The sequence below is a fragment of the Salmo salar genome, chromosome ssa10 (genome assembly GCF_905237065.1).
Source record: "Salmo salar chromosome ssa10, Ssal_v3.1, whole genome shotgun sequence".
NCBI lineage: Eukaryota > Metazoa > Chordata > Actinopteri > Salmoniformes > Salmonidae > Salmo > Salmo salar.
The window spans coordinates 20,885,149-20,907,764 of NC_059451.1; the positions used below are offsets into that span (position 1 = coordinate 20,885,149).

Sequence of the window (22,616 nt, forward strand, 5' to 3'; positions counted from 1 at the left end):
TTTTGAGTGTGACTCCAAATCCAGACCTCCATGGGTTGATAAATTGGATTTCCATTGATTATTTTTGTGTGAATTTGTTGTCAGCACATTCAACTATGTAAAGAGAAAAGTATTTAATAAAATGATTTCTTTCATTCAGATCTAGGATGTGTTGTTTAAGTGTTCCCTTTATTTTTTTGAGCAGTATATATTACTCTTACAGAATTTCCACGTGGGTGAGGATATTGGAAATTTAATCAAAGCCTACTGGATGATGACTTGTTTATAACTAGGACAGAAGACTTTATAACTGACTTTTTCAGACATAACATGGGTACAGCAGATCCCCTTATTGTATGGGACACTTTTTAAATGGGCGTTTAGAGGCCATGCAATTCAGTACTGATGTATAAAACAAAAGAAATTTAGATCAAAAGAGTCCATATTAACAAAGGAAATTGAAGGACTAACAGTACAGAGAGAGCCATTTTTTTAATTTTTTTAAATAGCTTTATTATGTGTGTGTGTGTGTGTGTGTGTGTGTGTGTATGTATGTGTATATATATATATATATAATCAATCTCTGGATGGAATATGTGAAAAAGAATTTGGTGCATTTTTCCCATCTCTAACATAGAAATGCTACCAAACAAAATGCATTGAAACTTGTTACAAATGATGTCACACATAATTCACCAAATTATATTTTGAAAGAGGAAGTAAAGTACTATAATATGTTTTCGTTTCAGTCTCCACTAACCAAAACTAAATATATGGATTTTTTTCCCCCCTATTATTAATGTAAAATTAACATCTGTACAGAGACTCATGTGAAGGCCAAATTACAGAGGAGCCTCTTGATGCAATTAAAGCCTTTAAGGCTGGGAAAACTCCTGTGCTGGCTTGCATACCAGTGGAAGTATACCAAACTCTTTTTAATATGTACTCAGAGGACCATTATTAGCATGTTTTATATAGGAGTGGTTATTGGACATGCAACAAGATCTGATTTCATTATTACTGAAACAGGATCCAAGTTGTGTGTGTAAAGATCCAATCCATTTGAAAAATTGGAGGCATCTTACACTTCAGTGGTGTGATGCAAAAACTCTAGCTAAATACTTGGTGCATAGAATTTATAAAGGTATTGTCAGGCATTCATCCTAATCAGACAGGTTTTTTTCATGGATGATACATTGGAGATAAGACAAGTACTGGAAACAATAGAATTGATAAAGTACGACTGGAGTTTATATATAAATTCCTAGAATATTTCAATTTTGGAGAATCTCTTATAAAATGGGTTAAAGTTATGTATAGTAACCCTAGGTGTAAAATAACCTCTGCAAAAAAAGAAACATCCTCTCACTGTCAGCTGTGTTTGCTGAAAATAAACTTAACATGTGTAAATATTTGTATGAACATAAGATTCAACAACTGAGACATAAACTGAACAAGTTCCACAGACTTGTGACTAACAGATTGAATAACGTGTCCCTGAACAAAGGGGAGGTCCTAAAGTAAGTCAGTATCTGGTGTGGCCACCAGCTGCATTAAGTACTGCAGTGCATCTCCTCCTCATGGACTGCACCAGATTTGCCAGTTCCTCACTGTGACATGTTACCCCACCCTTCCACCAAGGCACCTGCAAGTTCAGACATTTATGGGGGGAATGGCCCTAGCCCTCACCCTCCAATCCAACAGGTCCCAGACGTGCTCAATGGAATTGGGATCCGGGCTCTTCGCTGGCCATGGCAGAACACTGACATTCCTGTCTTGCAGGAAATCACGCACAGATTGAGCCGTATGGCTGGTGGCATTGTCATGCTGGAGGGTCATGTCAGGATGAGCCTGCAGGAAGGGTATCACGTGAGGGAGGAGGATGTCTTCCCTGTAACTCAGTGTTGATTGCCTGCAATGACAACAAGCTCAGTCCGATGACACTGTGACACACCGCCCCAGATCATGACGGACCCTCAATCTCCAACTCGATCCCGTTCCAGAGTATAGGCCTCGGTGTAATGCTCATTCCTTTGACGATAAACGGGAATCCGACCATCACCCCTGGTGAGACTAAACGGCAAATTGTCAGTGAAGAGCACTTTTTGCCAGTCCTGTCTGGTCCAGTGACGGTGGGTTTGTGCCCATATATCGCTGGCAACACCGTCGCCTCTGGTGAGGACCTGCAACAAGCCTACAAGCCCTCAGTCCAGCCTATTGCGGGCAGTCTGAGCACTGATGGAGGGATTGTGCGTTCCTGGTGTAACTCGGGCAGTTGTTTCCATCCTGTACCTGTCCCGCAGGTGTGATGTTTGGATGTACCGATCCTGTACAGGTGTTGTTACACGTGGTCTGCCTCTGCGAGGACGATCAGCTGTCCGTCCGGTCTTCCTGTAGCGCTGTCTTAGGCGTCTCACAGTACGGACATTGTAATTTATTGCCCTGGCCACATCTGCAGTCCTCATGCCTCCTTGCAGCATGCATAAGGCACGTTTGCGCAGATGAGCAGGGATCCTGGGTATCTTTCTTTTGGTGTTTTTGAGTCAGTAGAAAGGCCTCTTTAGTGTCCTAAGTTTTCATAACTGTGACCATAATTGCCTACCGTGTGTATGCTGTTAGTGTCTTAACGACCGTTCCACAGGAGCATGTTCATTAATTGTTTATGGTTCATTGAACAAGCATGGGGAAAACGGTGTTTAAACACTTTACAATGACGATCTGTGAAGTTATTTGGATTTTTACTAATTATCTTTGAAAGACTGGGTCCTGAAAAAGGGACGTTTATTTTTTTTCTGAGTTTAGTAAATAATGGTTACGTCTCAAAGTTTTAAACTGTCAAGAGGAGTAAAACAAGGTTGTCCACTATCGGCATATCTATTTATTATTGCCATTGAAATGTTATTTGTTAATATTATTGTTGGATCTAAATTTTAAGGGATTAGAAATCCTTGGCTTAAAAACAAAGGTCTTGTATGCTGATTCATGTTTTCTTTTAAAAATACAATTAGAATCCCTCCACAGCCTCATAGAGGATCTAGATTATTTTGCTAACCTCTCTGGATTAAAACCAAATTATGATAAATATTACATATTGGATCACTAAAAAATTCAACTTTTTTCATTACCGTGTAGTTTACCAATAAAATGGTCGGACGGGGATGTGGACATACTCGGTATACAAATCCCGAAAGAAAGAAATGATCTCACTCCAATAAATTTTAATAGGAAGTTAGCAAAAATAGATAAGATCTTGCTACCATGGAAAGGAAAATACTTGTCTATTTGTGGAAAAATCACCCTGATTTAACTCTAGTCATATCACAGTGTACCTATTTGCTTATGGTTTTGCCTACACCTAGTGACCTGCTTTTTAAATTTATATGAACCAAAAATATTCCATTTTATTTGTAATGGCAAGCCAGACAAAATTGATAGGGCCTGTTTTATATATGAATTCGGAGGGCAGAAATGATTAAATATTAAAGCATTAGACCTCTCACTAAAGGCTTCAGTCATACAGAAGTTATACTTCAATCCAAACTGGTTCTCTAGTAAATTATTAAGAATGTCTCACCCCATGTTCAAGAATGGCCCGTTTCCCTTTATTCAGATTACAACTGCTCATGTTCGGTTATTTGAAAACGAAATCATCTCCAAAATATATATATATATTTTTTAAACAAGCCTTAAATTGGTTGCAATTTCAGTTTAATCCATATGAAAAGACAGAATAAATATTGTGGTTAAACTCAAATATACTAATTGATCAAAAAAAAAAAATTATAATTTTTGTAAATTATTTGTCACACATGCAGCTAACACAGACATATGGAAATGTCTGCTATACCCAAAATTACAACCAACTAAATTCACCTATCACTCCCTGACCTTAGAGCCTTTTCATTTCTCTATTTGGTTAGGTCAGGGTGTGATATGGGTGGGCATTCTAGTTTTTCTATTTCTTTGTTGGCCGGGTATCATACTTAGGCAGCCTTTTTTTCCACCTTTCGTTTGTGGGATCTTGTTTTTGGTACTGTGTAGCCCTACTGAACGTTACGTTTGTATTTGTTTTCGGTGTTCATCTAATAAAGTATGATGTACGCCTACCACGCTGCACCTTGGTCCGATCCTTCCAACAATGATCGTAACAGCAGCATTACCACAAAAATGGAAGAGGCAAGTAGGGGGGGGAAAGAGAGTAAGGAACTTGTCTGTTGGCCCTGCATTAAAGACCATAAATGGTTAAAGAAAATTGTGATAAATAAAAACGTATACCAATTTCATTTTAAGGACCAAAAAAATTGACAGCTGTGTCATTATAAATTGCAAAATAGTTGAAGAGATTTTCGACCTACCAATTCAATCTGCACATGGTTTATGAACTGACACGCAAAACAACGTCGGATTCAAAACGCACATTTTTTTTCTATTATTATTATTATTATTATTATTATTATTATTATTATTATTATTATACGAAATTCTTGCAACCAATAGAATGTTATATATGTGTATGGGGAATACAACCTTCCCAGCTCTGCAGATTTTGCTGTGAGGAGGCAGACTCATTAGATCATTTATTTTGGTATTGTCCATATGTAGCTTGTTTTTGGTAACAGATCCAGGAATGGCTGAAGAATTGCAACATTTACCTGGAACTAATGCTGCAGATGGCAATACTGGGTGATTTGAAAAGTCATAGTCACTCAATAATATATAATTATTTTTGCAATTTGTTTTTTTTATTTACAATCTGTAGATGCTATGAGAACAAAGGTTCAGTACTTTTGTGAAGCATCACAGCAGTTGAAAAATATATGGCAAATAGAAATCCAAAATGTATGGTGTTAAGAGATAACTTTGAGGGGTTGAATGGAGCTGAAGGGTGGGACTAATAACAGCCAGAGAACCAATGTAAAACATTCGGGGTCTGTAAAATGTGTATATAGGTTCATAAATGTTGTGAAATAGTACAGTTACAAATGGAAATCAAACTGGATGGACATCAGAAATAGAGGAAGGACTAAAAACAAACAAAATATAACTTGTCAAATTGTGTATAAACTGAAGGTAGAAGCCCAAGTGTTTACTCCAATTGGGGGAGGGCTGGCAGGGTTTGTGGGGAATAATAAAGGTATATTCTAAAAATGTGTATTTACCCCAAAAATATATGGGGGATTGGAAATGATGCAGACAATTACATTGATGGAAGCAACAATCTATCTGCAATATTAAAGCTGATCAACCCCTTAAAAAAAGAACTGTGGCTTTTTATTCCACATGTCTCAAATAAACCAACATGATTTGCCATAAGTGTCTAAACACTGGACTGAATCACCAGGGATTCTGTCATGATGGAATGAGGTGATCGTGATACATTTAGGAGTGTTTTACACTTGCTGCAGGAGTGCTCCAGGGGAGATGTGGCATTTGATATAAATGTGAGGATGGTTCTTCTAGCCCACGAACTTAGACTTAGTTATGCAGATCTAAAGAAAATAAACAAAGTCCTAGGGATTCCTTCCTTGAGTCTCAGCTCATATCAGAGAAATGACCGGAGAGTGACACAAATAAAGAGTAGCCCATTATTGCCAGGTGACTTGCTGTGTATAAATGATATTTATTTCCTTGCTCCAGCAAATGTATTCAAAGTTAACAAAATAGAGTGATGTTTTCCTAACTATACAATGAGACTGTCACATTAGCCTACAGTGTCATAGGGCTGTAGCCTAATGTGATTAGTGAAAAAAAAATTGCTTTACATAAAGTAAATATATGCTAATATTCACATTGGGTAATATGCTATTTAGTCCTGCAGTTACGACTGTAATGTCGACAGACATAAGTACTTTATCCCCCCCCCCCCCCTTTAGTTGCAGACATTCAGAGAGGGCTACAGTCGATGGAGAGTGCTGCAAAGATAATTAGAAGAGCATATGCAGATATAGAACCAGACATAGCAGAGTTGTTGGATGAGGATGCCATCATAGACCTTAATGTATCCTTTGATGGCACTTGGCACGAGAGGATTCACTTCCAGCTACGGGATAGGTTTGACCTGTTCACCGAACGTGCTACCTTGTCCCGGACCTGCTGTTTTCGACTCTCTCTGTCTACCGCAACTGCTGTCTCTAACTCTGAATGATCGGCTATGAAAAGCCAACTGACATTTACTCCTGAGGTGCTAACCTGTTGCACCCTCTACAACCACTGATTATTTGACCCTACTGGTCATCTATGAACGTTTGAACATCTTGGCCATGTACTGTTATCTCCACCCGGCACAGCCAGAAGAGGACTGGCCACCCCTCAGAACCTGGTTCCTCTCTAGGTTTCTTCTTAGGTTCCTGCCTTTCTAGGGAGTTTTTCCTAGCCACCCTGCTTCTGCATTGCTTGCTGTTTGGGGTTTTGGGCTGGGTTTCTGTATAGCACTTTGTGACATCGGCTGATATAAAAAGGGCTTTATAAACCCATTTTGATTGGTGTTGGTACCAGCGAGCCATAGAAAATGGTGAAGATCCACCCTGTCACAAAAACCTTGGAGGCCATACATTTTTTTTTAAGAGGTTGCACAGAAAATGGTACCTGTAAATCAGGATGTCAAATGATAACGTCCTCAAAAGAATGTAGCATGGAGGAACCCAGAAAGCAAATAGTTGTCTGAACTCTGTAATATGGTTGCGATGCCCCAAAACTGTCTTTGTGGGCAAAAGTCACATTGACGGAGCAGGCAGTATGGCAGTAACCACTGCTATATCAAATGTGATGAACAAATTGTGGTTTGACAGCACTTTGGTGACACTGGAAGCAATCAGAGAGGAGGATGTGAGGCATGTTGTGAGAGCTAATGTTGCTTCAATGGAGTGTGCCAAGCGTGGGCGCAGGTCCCATGACACAGTCAAGAGTAAAGCGGCACCAGCAACAACTCAGAGGGCCTTACATATGGGGCAGGCATAGCTGATTAATGTACTGCACATTTAAACACCCATACAAAATCTTTGTATGTGGCAAAGTGATATGAGAATCTGCCCAACAGACCAGTATTCAAAGCATATGCTCTATTGCTTGAAACAAATGTAGGTAAAGGTATATTTGATGTTTAGAAGTTATCTATAAATAAAAGTTTAATTAATGTGACAAATTGTCATATTTATGGAAAGTACATTTTAATTGCATTAGCATCTCTTTATCAACTATTTTCTAAAAATGACATGTTCCCTGTGCGCCAATTCGTTTTTCTCAGGCTTCAAAGGACGTGCATTCACATGATTCCACACACAGGGTCTCGTAGTCATACTTAAAGCCTTTTTATTCCCTTCTTTTTTTTATGTCTTGTGTCGTTTTGATTTAAGTGTCATTTTATGTGTAAATAGATGCACAATATGCATCCTTCATACATGTGAAGTGTTTATTTTTTTTTTTTTTTTAATAATGCCATGAAATGACAATATTTTGATATACTGATCTGTAAATGTCTGACCATTGAGTGTCTTATCATAAAACATTCTGCCTTGAAGCAATGTGTTGAAAAACAGATTCTTGTAATATGCAAATAAGTGTATATTTAAGGACAGTTTGCCTCATTTGCATATTTTAAAATAATTAACTTGTAATACAATATATTGTGTATACATTCAACTGGTAAAGAAGGAAAAAAAATCCCTATTACCCTGTGGTGCCTGGCTGTAAAAAGTTAGAGGTAATTTGTACATGTATGTAGGGGTGAAGTGCCTATGCATAGATGATAAACAGAGTAGCAGCAGTGTACAAAACAAATGGAGGGGGTCAATGTAATAGTTTGGTGGCCATTTGATTAATTGTTCAGCAGTCTTATGGCTTGGGGGTAGAAGCTGTTAAGGAGCCTTTGGTCCTTGACTTGGCGCTCCGGTACCGCTTGCCGTGCGGTAGCAGAGAGAACAGTCAATGACTTGGGTGACTAGAGTCTCTGACAATTTTTTATTTTAATTTTTTTGGCTTACCTCTGACACTGCCTATTAAATAGGTCCGGGATTGGCTCCAGTGATGTACTGGGCTATACACGCTACCCTCTGTAGCGCCTTACGCTCAGATGTTGAGCAGTTGCCATACCAGATGGTGATGCAACCGGTCAGGATGCTCTCAATGGTGCAGCTGTAGAACTTTTTGAGGATCTGGGGACCCATGTCAAATCTTTTCACTCTCCTGAGGGGGAAAAGGTTTTGTTGTGCCCAAATCACGACTGTCTTGATGTGTTTGGACCACGATAGATTGTTGGTGACGTGGACATCAAGGCACTTGAAACTCTCGACCCACTCCACTACAGCCCCATTGATGTTAATGGGGGCCTGTTCGGCCCGCCTTTTCCTGTAGTCCACGATCAGCTCCTTTGTCTTGCTCACATAGAGGGAGAGGTTGTTGTCCTGGCATCACACTGCAAGTTCTCTGAACCACTGTTGTGTCGTCAGCAAACTTAATGATGGTGTTGGAGTTGTTTGACCACGCAGTCATGGGTGAACGGGGAGTACAGGAGGGGACTAAGTACACACCCCTGAGGGGCCCCAGTATTGAGGATCAGCGTGGCAGACGTGTAGTTGCCTACCCTTACCACCTGGGGGCAGCCCGTCAGGAAGTCCAGGATCCAGTTGCAGAGGGAGGTGTTTAGTCCCAGGGTCCTTAGCTTAGTGATGCGCTTTGTGGGCACAATGGTGTTGAATGCTGAGCTGTAGTCAATGAACAGCATTCTCACATAGGTGTTCCTTTTGTCCAGGTGAGAAAGGGCAGTGTGGAGTGCGATTGCGTCATCTGTGGATCTGTTGGGGTGGTATGCGAATTGGAGTGGGTTTACGGCATGATGGTGTTGATGTGAGCCATGTCCAGCCTTTCAAAGTCTTCATGGCTACCGACGTGAGTGCTACGGGCGGTAATCATTTAGGCAAGTTACCTTCGCTTCCTTGGGCACAGCGACTATGGTGGTCTGCTTGACACAGGTAGGTATTACAGACTCAGTCGGGAGAGGTTGAAAATGTCAGTGAAGACACTTGCCAGTTGGTCTGCGCATGCTTTGAGTACACATCCTGGTAATCCATCTGGCTCTGCGGCTTTGAATGTTGACCTGTTTAAAGGTCTTGCTCACATCGGCTACCGAAAGCGTTAACACACAGCTGGTGCTCTTGTGCATGCTTCAGTGTTGCTTGCCTAGAAGCGAGCATAAATGGCATTTAGCTCGTCTGGTAGGCTCGCGTCTGGGTTTCCCTTTGTAGGCCGTAATTGTTTTCAAGCCCTGCCACATCCGACGAGCGTCAGAGCCGGTGTAGTAGGATTCAATCTTAATCCTGTATTGACGCTTTGCTTGTTTGACGGTTCATCTGAGGGCATAGCGGGATTTCTTTATAGGTGTCCGGGTTAGTGTCCCGCTCCTTGAAAGTGGCAACTCTAGGCTTTAGCTCGATACGGATGTTGCCTGTAATCCATGGCTTCTGGTTGGGATATGTACGTATGGCCACTGTGGGGACGAAGTCATCGATGGACTTATTGATGAAGGCGCTGACTGAGGTGTTATACTCCTCAACGCCATTGGATGAATCCCGGAACATATTCCAGTCTATACAGTGCATTCTGAAAGTATTATCTTTTCCACATTTTGTTACATTACAGCCTTATTATGAAATTGATGAGAAATGTTTTTTTAATCCATCTACACACACAATTTTTCAAATGTATTTATTTACGTATGTATTCAGACACATGTTATGAGACTCAAATTGAGCTCCAGTACATCCTGTTTCCATTGATCATCTTTCTACAACTTGATTTGGAGTCCACCTGTAGTAAATTCAATTGATTGGATATGATTTGGAAATGCGCGCACCTGTCTATATATAAAGTCCCACAGTTGACTGAGCATGTCAAAGCAAAAACCAAGCCATGAGGTCGACGGAATTGTCCATAGAGCTCCAAGACAGGATTGTGCCGAGTCACAGATCTGGGGAAGGGTACCAAAACATTTCTGCATCATTGAAGGTCTCCCAAGAACACAGTGGCTTCCATCATTCTTAAATGGAAGAAGTTTGGAACCACCAAGACTGTTCCTTGAGCTGGCCACCCAGCCAAACTGAGCAATCGGTGGAGAAGGGCCTTGGTCAGGGAAGGGACCAAGAACCTGATGGTCACTCTGACAGAGCTCTAGAGTTCCTCTGTGGAGATGGGAGAACCTTCCAGAAGGACAACCATTTCTGCAACAGTCTACCAATTAGGCCTTTATGGTAGAGAGACCAGACAGAAGCCACTCCTCAGTAAAAGGCATACGACAGCCCGCTTGGAGTTTGCCAAAAAGCACATAAAGGACTCTCAGACCATGAGAAACAAGATTCTCTGGCCTGATGACTAGTCAGGATCGAGAGAAGGATAAACGGAGTAAAGTACAGAGAGATCCTTGATGAAAACCTGCTCCAGAGCTCTCAGGACCTCAGACTGGGGCAAAGGTTCACCTTCCAACAAGACAATGTCCCTAAGCACACAGCCAAGACAATGCAGCAGTGGCTTTGGGATAAGTCTCAATGTCCTTGAGTGGGCCAGCCAGAGCCCGGACTTGAACCCGATCGAACATCTCTGGAGAGACCTGAAAATAGCTGTGTAGCGACGCTCCCCATCCAACCTGACAACTTGAGAGGATCTGCAGAGAAGAATGGAAGAAACGCATGTTTTACAGGTTTGCCAAGCTTGTAACATCATACTCAAGGCTGTAATCGCCGGCAAAGGTGATTCAACGAAGTACTGAGTAAAGGGTCTGAATACAAATGTACATGTAATATTTCAGTAAATTTAATACATTTGCTAAAATGTCTAAACCTGTTTTTGCTTTGTCATAATGGGGTATTGTGTTGATTTGATGGGGGAATTCAATCAATTTTAGAATAAGTCTGTAACGTAACAAAAAATGTGTTAAGTCAAGGTGTCTAAATACTTTCCAAATGCACTGTATCTGTGATCAACCCGATGCATATCTGTATTCCCAGTCATGTGAAATCCATTGATTAGGGCCTAATGAATTTATTTCAATTGACTGATTTCCTTACATGAACTGTAACTCAGTCAAGTCTTTGAAATTGTTGCATTGATATTTTTGTTCAGTGTACGTTCCCTGGCAAGCTGAGATCCTTAGGGGAATGTTCTGTGGTGTTTTTTACAGATGTTATAAACAACATTTTTGTGAATGTTAGAGCATTCCAAGGACATTTAATTCCAAACATTTTCTTAGATAAAATATTTGGTGATTTAAAAAAAAAAAAAAAAACTATTTTAATGTTTGGGCTGTTATCATCCTAATGTTAGCTCAAACCCTCATGAGAACTTAATAGTAATGTTAGCTAATATCCTGGGAATATTCCCAGTTTTCTGGGTTTTATTTATGGGAAAAATATTTGAAGATGTATGCACGCCCGCCCGCCCTTTGGAATTACCATGGATTTCTGCATAAATTGGTCCTAACATTTGATCTGACCTTCATCTAAGTCACAACAATAGACAAACAGTGTGCTTAAACTAACACACAAATGATTGCATTTTCATTGTCCATATTGAATACATACTTTTTCCACCGTACACTGAATGTTTAAATTGTCACCCCCCTAGGCTAATGACTTCTCCAAAAGGTAATTGGAATCAGGAGTCAGCTAACCTGGAGTTCAATCAATGAGACGAGATTGGAGATGTTGGTTAGAGCTGTCCTGTCCTGTAAAAAAACACACAAAATTGGAGTTTGCTATTCACAAGAAGCTTTGCCTGATGTGAACCATGGCTCAAAAAAAGATCTCAGAAGACCTAAGATTAAGAATTGTTGACTTGCATAAAGCTGGAAAGGGTTACACAAGTATCTCTAAAAGCCTTAATGTTCATCAGGCCACGGTAAAACAAATTGTCTATAAATGGAGAAAGTTCCGCACTGTTGCTACTCTCCCTAGGAGTGGCCGTCCTGCAAAGATGACTGCAAGAGCACAGCGCAGAGTGCTCAATGAGGTTAAGAAGTTAAGAAGAATCCTAGAGTGTCAGCTAGACTTACAGAAATCTCTGGAACATGCTAACATCTGTGAGTCTATGATATGTAAAACACTAAACAAGAATGGTGTTCATGGGAGGACACCACGGAAGAAGCCACTGCTGTCCAAAAAAAAACATTGCTGCACGTCTGAAGTTCGCAAAAGAGCACCTAGATGTTCCACAGCACTACTGGCAAAATGTTCTGTGAACAGATCAAACTAAATTTGAGTTGTTTGTAAGGAACACACAACACTATGGAGAAAAAAGGCACAGCACACCAACATAACCTCATCCCAACTGTAAAGTATGGTGGAGGGAGCATCATGGTTTGGGGCTGCTTTGCTGCCTCAGGGTCTGGACAGCTTGCTATCATGACGTAAAAATGAATTCCCAAGTTTATCAAGACATTTTGCAGGAGAATGAGGCCACCTGTCCGCCAATTGAAGCTCAACAGAAGTTGGGTGATGCAACAGGACAACGACCCAAAACAGAAGTAAATCAACAACCAGAATGGGTTCAACAGAAGAAAATAGTGGCCCAGTCAGTCCTGACCTCAACCTGATTTGAGATGCAGTAGCATGACCTCGTCTGGTGTGACGCGCTCATCACAAGTATATTGCTGAACTGAAACAGTTTTGTAAAGAGGAATGGTCCAAAATTCCTCCTGACCGTTGTGCAGGTCTGATCCACAACTACAGAACACGTTTGGTTGAGGTTATTGCTTCCAAAGGAGGATCAACCAGTTATTAAATCCTACGGTTCACATAATTCAATAAAGACATGAAAACGTATAATTGTTTATTAGTGTAAGCAGACTGTTTGTCTATTGAAGATACAGATCAAATTTTATGACTAATTTTAGCAGAAATCCAGGTAATTCCAAAGGGTTCACATACATTTTCTTGCCACTATGTTGATATATGTTCTGAAGTGTATTTGTTCAGATTCAATGCAGCAGGTTGATAAAGGTGGCCTACAGTATAACTATGTTACAGGCCTTTGTCATTTTGTTTTTCTGCATATTCCTTAATTATTTTAGAGGGATATATGTCTGCAGATATATTTACAGTAGATCTCTCAGATATAACTGGTGTCTGAAGTGTTTTGTGGTGTCTATTCCAACAGCTGCTTAACTTCCTGTTTGTTGTCTCAGGGGGACGCTCACGCTTGCCTGGACCATGAGCAATGAGTCTACCGTCTGGAACAACCTCACCGAGAACTCCACCGTAAGTCACTGCCAGGGCCCCTTCTGTGTCAGTTTTCTGCTAACTGACAGAGCTGACTATTCTGCCTGAATGGCTGATGGAGGGAACATCCTGGGCTGGGACTTAAATAATTAAATCCCTGATCTAATCTTAAATGTAATTCCTCCTTTTAGAGAAATTATTTTCTGACGTAAGCAGTCAACACTGGGGTAACAAGCATATTACTGAGTTCATGGTACAGACTATAGTTTTTAACCTTGGTTACTGCATGGATTGTAGCCTTTGTGACTGGTATTAAACATGCGTACAATTAGCAGCATGCCTCTGTACAACCGTTGTACTGCTGCTCTTGAGCGGTTTGCATCTAACAATGCAATGGATGAAGGAAGCCCCAAAAGTTTGTTTTTGAATAAACTAGCTGGAGAGTTTCTAAGGCTTTTGTTTGGATAGTTGTCTATCAAAGGGACTTTCTGCCTGTCTGATGCTTTTTCAATTAGCCACACACAGCTTCTCTAGAGCCAAAGTGCCTTGACATGCTGTTGGCGGGGTGAAGGTTTACTGTCTGAAAGGAAGCTCCTACCTCTTTTGTAAAGCTTTTAGGTCGACACATTTCTATCATATGGAAGTCCAACCTCATTCAGAATATGACCTTTTTGGTCGAACCTAAACTATGCGTTGAACAGCCAGCCTAAAATCTCCTCCCTGTTGTATTCAGTCAGCTCCAGCACCACCCTCAGAGCACCTTTTCCTGTCTTAGGTGCAGACAGGTTAATAGCACAGGCCTCAATTGATAAATCGCTCTGTGGCATTTATAGATTCACGGTACACAAACCAGTGGGGGTAAATCAATGGCTTCAACCTGCATGCTGTAATTGGTAAGGTTATGCATCTGCACAGTGGTTTGTTTGTATTTCTCATAGCGTTGTCTGTTTTTCACATCTGAAAGCTACTAGAGTTTTGATCACCCTTACCATACCTGGTCTTACACAATAGGTAGAAGTACAGTACCAGTCAAAATTTTGGACACACCTACTCATTCAAGGGGTTTTCTTTATTTTTTACATTGTAGAATAATAGTGAAGACAGCAAAAATATGAAATAACACATGGAATCATGTAGTAAGCAAAATATTAAACAAATCAAAATATATTTGAGAATCTTCAAAGTAGCTACCCTTTGCCTTGATGACAGCTTTGCACATTCTCTCAACCAGCTTCATGAGGTAGTCACCTGGAATGCATTTACAACAGTCTTGAAGGAGTTCCCACATATGCTGAGCACTTGTTGGCTGCTTTTCCTTCACTCTGTGGTCCAACTCATCCCAACCATCTCAATTAGGTTGAGATCGGGTGATTGTGGAGGCCAGGTCATCTGATGCAGCACTCAACACTCTCCTTGGTCAAATATCCCTTACACAGCCTGGAGGTGTGTTTTGTGTCATTGTCCTATTGAAAAACAAATGATAGTCCAACTAAGCGCAAACCAGATGGGATGGCGTATTGCTGCAGAATGCTGTGGTAGCCATGCTGGTTAAGTGTGCCTTGAATTAAAAAAAAATTAGCACTGACAATGTCACCAGCAAAGCACCATCACACCACCTCCATGCTTCATGGTGGGAACCACACATGCGGAGATCATCCGTTCACCTACTCTGTGTCTCACAAAGACATTGCGGTTAGAACAAAAAATCTCAAATTTGGACTCATTAGACCAGAGGACAGATTTCCACCGGTCTAATGTCCATTGCTCATGTTTCTTGGACCAAGCAAGTCACTTCTTCTTATTATTATTATTATTGGTTTCCTTTACTAGTGGGTTCTTTGCAGCAATTCGACCATGAAGGCCTGATTCACGCAGTCTTCTCTGAATAGTTGATGGTGAGATGTCAGTTACTTGAACTCTGAAGCATTTATTTGGGCTGCAATCTGCAGTGCAGTTAATTGCCAATTATCTGAGGCTTGTAACTCTAATGAACTTATCCTCTGCAGCAGAGGTAACTCTGGGTCTTCCTTTCCTGTGGCGGTCCTCATGAGTTTCATCATAACACTTGATGGTCTTTGACTGCACTTGAGAACTTCCAAAGTTCTTGAAATTTTCTTCATGCCTTAAAGTGATGGACTGTCGTTTCTCTTCGCTTATTTGAGCGGTTCTTGCCATAATATGGACTTGGTCTTTTACCAAATAGGGCTATTGTCACGTCTCCTCCCCTCCGGCGTTCGACGTTGCCAGTATACTAACCACCGGGAACGGTGGTTAGTATATGTACGTCATCATGAGGCACACCTGGACTCTGTTACCTCACTTATTACCTCCCCTATATCTGGCACTCCCTTAGGTTCCTCCCCCAGTCAGTATTGATCTTATGTTTATGCAAAGACGCTACTGTTATGTTGGTCCTGGTTCACAGCGTCTTTGTTACAGAATACTGACTCATAATGGAAGCAGCAAGAGAACAAAATATGTCCCAGACGGTCGACAAGCAGGGATACCTTCTACGTCAACAGCTGGCACTACTGGAAATGGCTATGGAAGAGGTTTTTCAGTGTGCAACATCTCAAACATACCCGGGAGGCGTTGCTGTCAACTAGCGGAGGATACTCTACAACCAGTCGCGCCAGCACAACAGTCCATCCAGCAACCCACTCAGGTCAGTGATACCCATTTGTCCCTCCCCGGATAAATATGACAGCACCCCATCTAAATGCTGTGGCTTCCTACTTCAGTGCTCCCTCTACTTTATGCACCAGAGGGGAGCCCCCACCACCTAGAGGTCCAAGATTGCCACGGTTATTTCTCTGACTGGGTGGGCTTTGGAATGGGCCATGACCGCCTGGGAGTGAGGACGAGCTAGATTCATATGAGGGGGCTCTGTTCAAATGCATCTTCGATCATCACCCGGAGGGCAGAGGGGGGTGAGTGCTTATTCCAATTACAGCAGGGGACCAGACAGCTGCCGAGTACATGCTCACCTTCCGGACAGTAGCAGCATCCAGCGGATGGAACGAGCTGGCGCTTCATATGCTATTCCGAAGAGGTCTGCGCGAGGAGGTCCAGACGGAATTGGCCTGTCGAGATGACAACCTCTCTTTGGACGCAGTCATTGCGATGGCCATCCATCTGGATGACCTACTACGGGAGTGTCGGAACTCTCATCGCTTCTCTCCCTCCCTCAAAGAACACTCTGGATCAGAGCCTGAACCCATGGAGGTAGGGGTCTCACACCTCCCTGTGGCAGAACGACACAGACGGAGACAGCTGGGGCTGTATTGTGGTCAAGGAGGGCACCAGTTCAGGCGCTTCCTAATCCGGGATCCACAAGAGCAGAGGGATGGTCACGTGATCTTCGACCTCCTGGGGCAGGAGTGAGTATTCCATCTTCATCACTTTCTGCTAAACTCTTTTTGGTATACATCACACTAGTTGACTGTCCCTTGTGTACTACAGCGTTAGTGGATTCTGGTGCCGTGGGGAACTTTTATTGACCCGACCCTTGCCTCCTCTCAACATTATCTCATACCCGCTTTCCTCTCCTTTCCCGATTCAAGCCCTTGATAATCGGACACTAGGATCCGGAACCATCACACATATTACCCAACCACTCACCCTCACCATGGAGTCCATTCATCAGGAGAATATCCTTCATCACCAATGCACCAGGTCACAAGATCATCCTCGGCCTCCCTTGGCTTTAACGCCATAACCCAACCATCTCATTGTCGAGGATGATAATCAGACTGGTCACCCGAATGCCAGAGGACCTGCTTCCCCATCCCATGTGGTTCCACGTCAGTTGAAAGTCCTGTGGTTTCCCTTCAGCCCAATATCCCGGAGGTAAACTAGGACCTGCGGGAGGTATTCTCCAAGACCGGCACCACCTGTCTTCCCCCTCATCATCCCCTGGCACTGTGCCATCAACCTGCTGGCAGGGTCTGTGCCTCTGCACAGATGCATTTACCCTCTGTCAGTGGTTGAGACCCAGGCCATGGATGATTACATCCAAGAGGCGCTCCAACAAGGTTTCATCCGCACGTCCACTTCTCCTGTGTTGGCTGGCTTCTTCTTCGTGGCCAAGAAGAATTGAAGGTTACGCCCATGTATTGAGTACATAGGAATCGATGCAATCACCGCAAAGTACCTTTACCCTCTCCCGTTAGTGCCGGCAGCCATCGAAACGCTCCATGAGGCCCGGTTCTTTACCAAACTGGACCTGAGGTGTGCATACAATTTCATCCGGTTCCGGGAGGGGGATGAGTGGAAGACTGCATTTAGCACAATGTCTGGTCACTATGCTATTTAGTTTAGCCAATGCTCCGTCAGTGTTCCAGGGATTCGTTAATGAGGTGTTCAGGGACATGCTTGGACGCCAGGTGGTCGTGTATATCGATGACATCCAGGTCTACTAGGCTACCCTGGATGATCACATCACTAACGTTCGAGCAGTCCTGGAACGTCTCCTGGCTAACCACCTGTTCTTCAAGGCTGAAGTGCCAATTTCAGTAAAAGGCTGTCTCCTTCTTAGGCTACCAAATCAGCCCGCAGGGAGTGAGGATGGATGACAAGAAGGTAGATGTGGTCAGGTCATGGCCAGTTCCAACCACCATAAAGGGGTTACAATGGTTTTTGGGGTTTGCGAACTTCTACCTCCATTTCATCAGGAACTTCAGGTCTGTCTCCTCAAGGATGGGCCCTGTAGGTTGGTGTGGAGCCCAGCAGCCAACAAGGCCTTCCGTCTACTGAAGGGACTTTTCACCTCCGCCCCATTGCTCAAACTCCCAGATCCCACGATATCCTTTGTGGTGGAAGCGGAGGTGGGCATGAGGTGGGCACGGGGGTAGTTCTGTCTCAATGACAGCGTAAGCCACAGAAATTGTATCCATGTGCACATTACTATAGGAAACTGTCCCCTGCAGAGAGGAATTACCACGTCGGCGATCGAGAGCTCCTGGCAGTGAAGTTGGCATTAGAATAGTGGAGACACTGGCTTGAGGGCACCAAGGAACCATTCGTCATCCTCACCGACCATCGGACTTGGAGTACATATGGACAGCGAGGAGGCTGAATCTGCGCCAAGCAAGGTGGGCCCTTTACTTCACAAGGTTTGACTTCACACTGACCTATTGCCCAGGTTCAAAGAACACCAAGGCCGATGCCCTGTCCCATCTCTACAATTCGGGAGAAAGTCCTGTCCAGAGTGCACCTATAATCCCTTCTGAGTCGTAGCTCCAGTGGTCTGGGACGTAGATGTTGACATTCGCCTGGCTTTGGAGAGGAAGCCCACACCCCCTAACTGTCCTCCTGAGCGCATCTACGTTCCCACAGGGATAAGGGATTGGCTGCTGACCTGGGCACACCCAGCTGTCATCGCTGGACATCCAGGTATTTCTCGCACTACTCAATTAATCTCTGAGGTACTGGTGGGCTACCTTGGTGCAGGACGTCACTCGCTACGTCAACTCCTGTTCCGTATGTGCCCTGGGGATCGTGTCTGGTTCTCTACCAGGAACCTCCCACTTCGCCTGCCCTGCAAGAAGCTGAGTCCCCTGGTTTGTGGGGTCGTTCAAGGTTCTCTGGAGGATCAATGAGGTGACGTACAGGTTACAGCTTCACAGTGACTACTGTATCTCACTTTTTTTCCATGTCTCCCTTTTCAGGCCGGTGGTTCCTGGTCCCCTAGCTGGACATCCGGGGGGGGTCTGGCCTGGCCTATGCCGTCAGATCTCTACTGGACTCCCAACCGTTGTGGGGGTCAGCTTCAGTACCTGGTGGACTGCGAGGGGTATGGCCCAGAGGAGCAGTATTGGATTCCGGTGGAGGAGATTCTGGATCCCAACATCTGTGAATACCACCGTCACCGCCTGGACTGGCCCACTCCTCGTCCTCGGGGCCATCCCTCTGGTCGGCGTCATTCTGCAGCTGGAGCCGCGCGTCGGGGGGGGGGGGGGGGGGTACTGTCACGTCTGCTCATCCCCTCTGGCGTTCGATGTCACTGGTATACTAACCACCGGTCCTGGGATCCATCATTATGCACACCTGCCATCAATCATTACACCCACCTGTACGTCATGAGGAACACCTGGACTCTGTTACCTCACTTATTACCTCCCCTATATCTGGCACACCCTTAGGTTCCTTCCCCAGTCAGTATTGATCCTGTGTTTATGCAAAGACACTACTGTTATGTTGTCTGGTTCCATGTTTGTTTTATGAAACGTTTCACCTGCTTCTCGTCTCACAGCGTCTTCATTACAGCTATCTTCTGTATACCAACCCTACCTTGTCACAACACAACTGATTGGTTCAAATGCATTAAGAAGGAAAGAAGTTTCACAAATTAATTTTAACAAGGCACTCCTGTAAATTGAAATGCATTCCAGGTGACTACCTCATGAAGCTGGTTGAGAGAATGACCAGAGTGTGCAAAGCTGTCATCAAGGCAAAAGCTGGCAAACTTGAAGCATCTCAAATATAAAATATTTTTGATTTAACAATTTATTTTTTGGTTACTACATGATTTCATGTGTTAGTTTTTCATGTATTCACTATTCTACAATGTAGAAAATAGTAAAAATAAAGAAGCCCTTGAATGAGTAGGTGTGTCCAAATGTTTTTATGTAGAGCTTAATAATTGCTCTCTATCAAGTAAAAGCAATTAAAAGGAGAACTGTTGCTGAGGAAAGTGCAGTGGTTTTTTTTCCATTTAGCCTTCCTGCTGCCTTGTCTCACATGAATAGCCTGAGCAGGGGAGCAATTAGCCAGGAGGCCCTGCTACAAGTAGCTCTGGGCTTTGATGTTCATGTGAGAAATGTTTTTTTTTTTCTTCTCCACTCTACCCTACACACACAGCCTCAGTGGTCCCTTGTCTCTCAGTAAACACCCATTCCTCTTGGGAACTTAGTCATGCACTTAGTCTCAACCCCAGAACAATCAGCACACCTGTGCACCCAGGTGTCCCTCATCCTCTCAATGTTTCTCCAGGGGGTCCCATTTGAGCCTGATAAACAACAGAATGGTTACGTCCTACTGCTGGTGCTCCTGTCCATCTTCCTAGTGGGAACACTGGTCCTGCTGTCTGTCATCCTGATTGTCTCCAGACGCTGCTGTGATGGAGACCGCCGCTATAACAGGTCAGACCACTAGTCTACATGGTTTAGTCATGTAGCTATGTATGTCTATGAGTGAGATGTAGACCATTCAAATATCTGTATAGAAAGCTATGTTTTTTCTATTACCATTCGCCTCTCCTTTCTGTACACAGCAGCACATATAGAGGCAGAGTCAGTGGCACGCTGCAGGCTGGCCAGGGTAGAGTAGTGCTGACTGGTACAAATGATGAGTGTAATGAGATTTCATAGCAGCCATCGGCGGTGATTCATCTTGCGTCTCACACTGCTATAAGCTCTGGCTGCAGCCCTGTGAAACACACACACCACAGGCAGAGCGCACAGAGGAAATGGAAGCACAGAGCCGGGCGGACAGAGAAATCCCTCAAGTCATTCTCTCACAGATAATATAGCACAAAGGAATCGCAGACGCACTGACAGGGAAGAGACCTCCGCTACGCTACTGCTCCAGTATAAGGCTGTGGTGGGGGTCAAAATCGCAGTGCATCCAGGGCAATAATATAGGGAATAAACAATTCCTCCCCTTAGAGAAATGTATAGGATTAGAACTGCAGATCATACATCTTTTAATTTGTACCATAGGTATTAGTACAGATTTAATCTAGTAATATTTCTTAGTAGAAAACCCATCACAGGAGTTTGGTGCACCTTAATTGGGGAGGACGGGCTTGTGGTATTGGCTGGAGTAGAATCAGTGGAATGGTATCAAACACATGGTTTCCATTTGTTTGATGCCATTCCATTTGCTCCATTCCAGCCATTATTATGAGCCATCCTCCCCTCAGCAGCCTCCACTGAAACCCATAGTATAGATCTGACATCCCATTCTCTATTGAAGAGGTCAGGAGGTTCCTTCTCTCTGAAGGTTTCCATGTCACCTGACATGATTTACATGTGAATTGATTCTGCTGCTACTAGTATCCTGGTCCTTTCTATGTGCTACTGTCAGCTGGCCTAAAGTTCTAAATGCATAGGAAACATCTCAAATCACATCTTATTCGCTATATAGGTCAAAAGTACTGCACTAAATAGAGACTAGTGTATGATTTGAGACAGAGCCATATGCATCAGGGGTAATAATGTCTGTGCATTGATCTGCTCCTCTGTGCTGCAGTGCCAGCGACGACCCTGAGAAAACCAACACGACCTACACTGAGGCGTCTCAACCAATCCATGGTGAGTGAGGGGGAGTCAAAACCATGTTTATCATTTGTCCGCACTTGGGAAAAGAATGTATAGCAGCCGAATAAAATAAAAACTTTTGCTCCGATGCAAATAATTTCTTTAAAGTCAGTGTTTCGGCAGCTAGCTGCCTCCATCAGGGATTCTTTGCAGTCTCTGGTAAACACTCCTAGCCATTGGCCATATTGCCATGTTTTATCCCAAGAACACAACATTCTGTGAAATTGAGGTCATGCTCCTCTGTGTAAATACAAACGTTTTAGATGTGGGTTATCTGAGGATCTCCACTCTCTGCTGAGTATGATAAATCAGGAACACATTTACATTCATTAAGGGAGACAAAGTACTTAAAGTGCCTTCAGAAAGAATTCACACCCCTTTTTCCACATTTTGTTGTGTTACGAAGTGGGATTAAAATGGATTTAAATGTCAGTTTTGTAAACGATCTACACAAAATAATCTTGAATATTTATAAAAATATATATTATAAATAAACAGCTAATATAAAGATTCTTGATTACCAAAGTATTCAACCCCCAGAGTCATAACATGTTAGAATCACATTTGGCAGTGATTACAGCTGTCAGTCTTTTGGGGGTAAGTCTCTAAGAGCTTTGCACACCTGGATTGTATACTGAACAAACATGTAAATGCAGCATGTAAACTGTTGGTCCCATTTTTCATGTGCTGAAATAAAAAAATCGCAGACATTTGTAGAGAATTTGGCAGTACATCCAACCGGCCTCACGTGCAACCACGCCAGCCCAACCACGCCAGCCTCCACATCCGGCTTCTTCACTTGAGGAGGGGGAGGTAGGGTGCTGAGGAGTATTTCTGTCTTTAATAAAGCGCTTTTCTGGGGAAAAACTCATTTTGATTGGCTGGTCCTGGCTCCTGAGTGGGAGGACCTGGCTCCCAAGTGGCTGCACTGCTGCCCAGTCATGTGAAATCCATAGATTAGGGCCTAATTTATTTATTTCAATTGACTGATTTCCTTATATGAACTGTAACTCAGTAAAATATTTGAAATTGTTGTGTTTATTTTTGTTCAGTATACAATATTTGCACATTCTTAAAAAAATTCTTCAAGCTCTGCCATTGCTAGACAGCCATT

The 22,616-nt window shown here is 43.0% G+C and overlaps 1 protein-coding gene across 2 annotated transcripts in view; it reads left to right on the forward strand.

Moving 5' to 3' along the window:
- Window positions 1-22,616, forward strand: part of cbarpb (CACN subunit beta associated regulatory protein b) — a 54,047-nt gene that overhangs the window by 12,044 nt on the left and 19,387 nt on the right. For both annotated transcript variants that reach the window (XM_014216317.2, XM_014216315.2), the window contains 3 exons: window positions 13,148-13,220; window positions 20,175-20,323; window positions 21,435-21,496. In XM_014216317.2, the coding sequence (XP_014071792.1) occupies window positions 13,173-13,220; window positions 20,175-20,323; window positions 21,435-21,496 (259 nt within the window). In that variant the 5' untranslated portion in view covers window positions 13,148-13,172. The remainder of the gene's footprint in view (window positions 1-13,147; window positions 13,221-20,174; window positions 20,324-21,434; window positions 21,497-22,616) is intronic.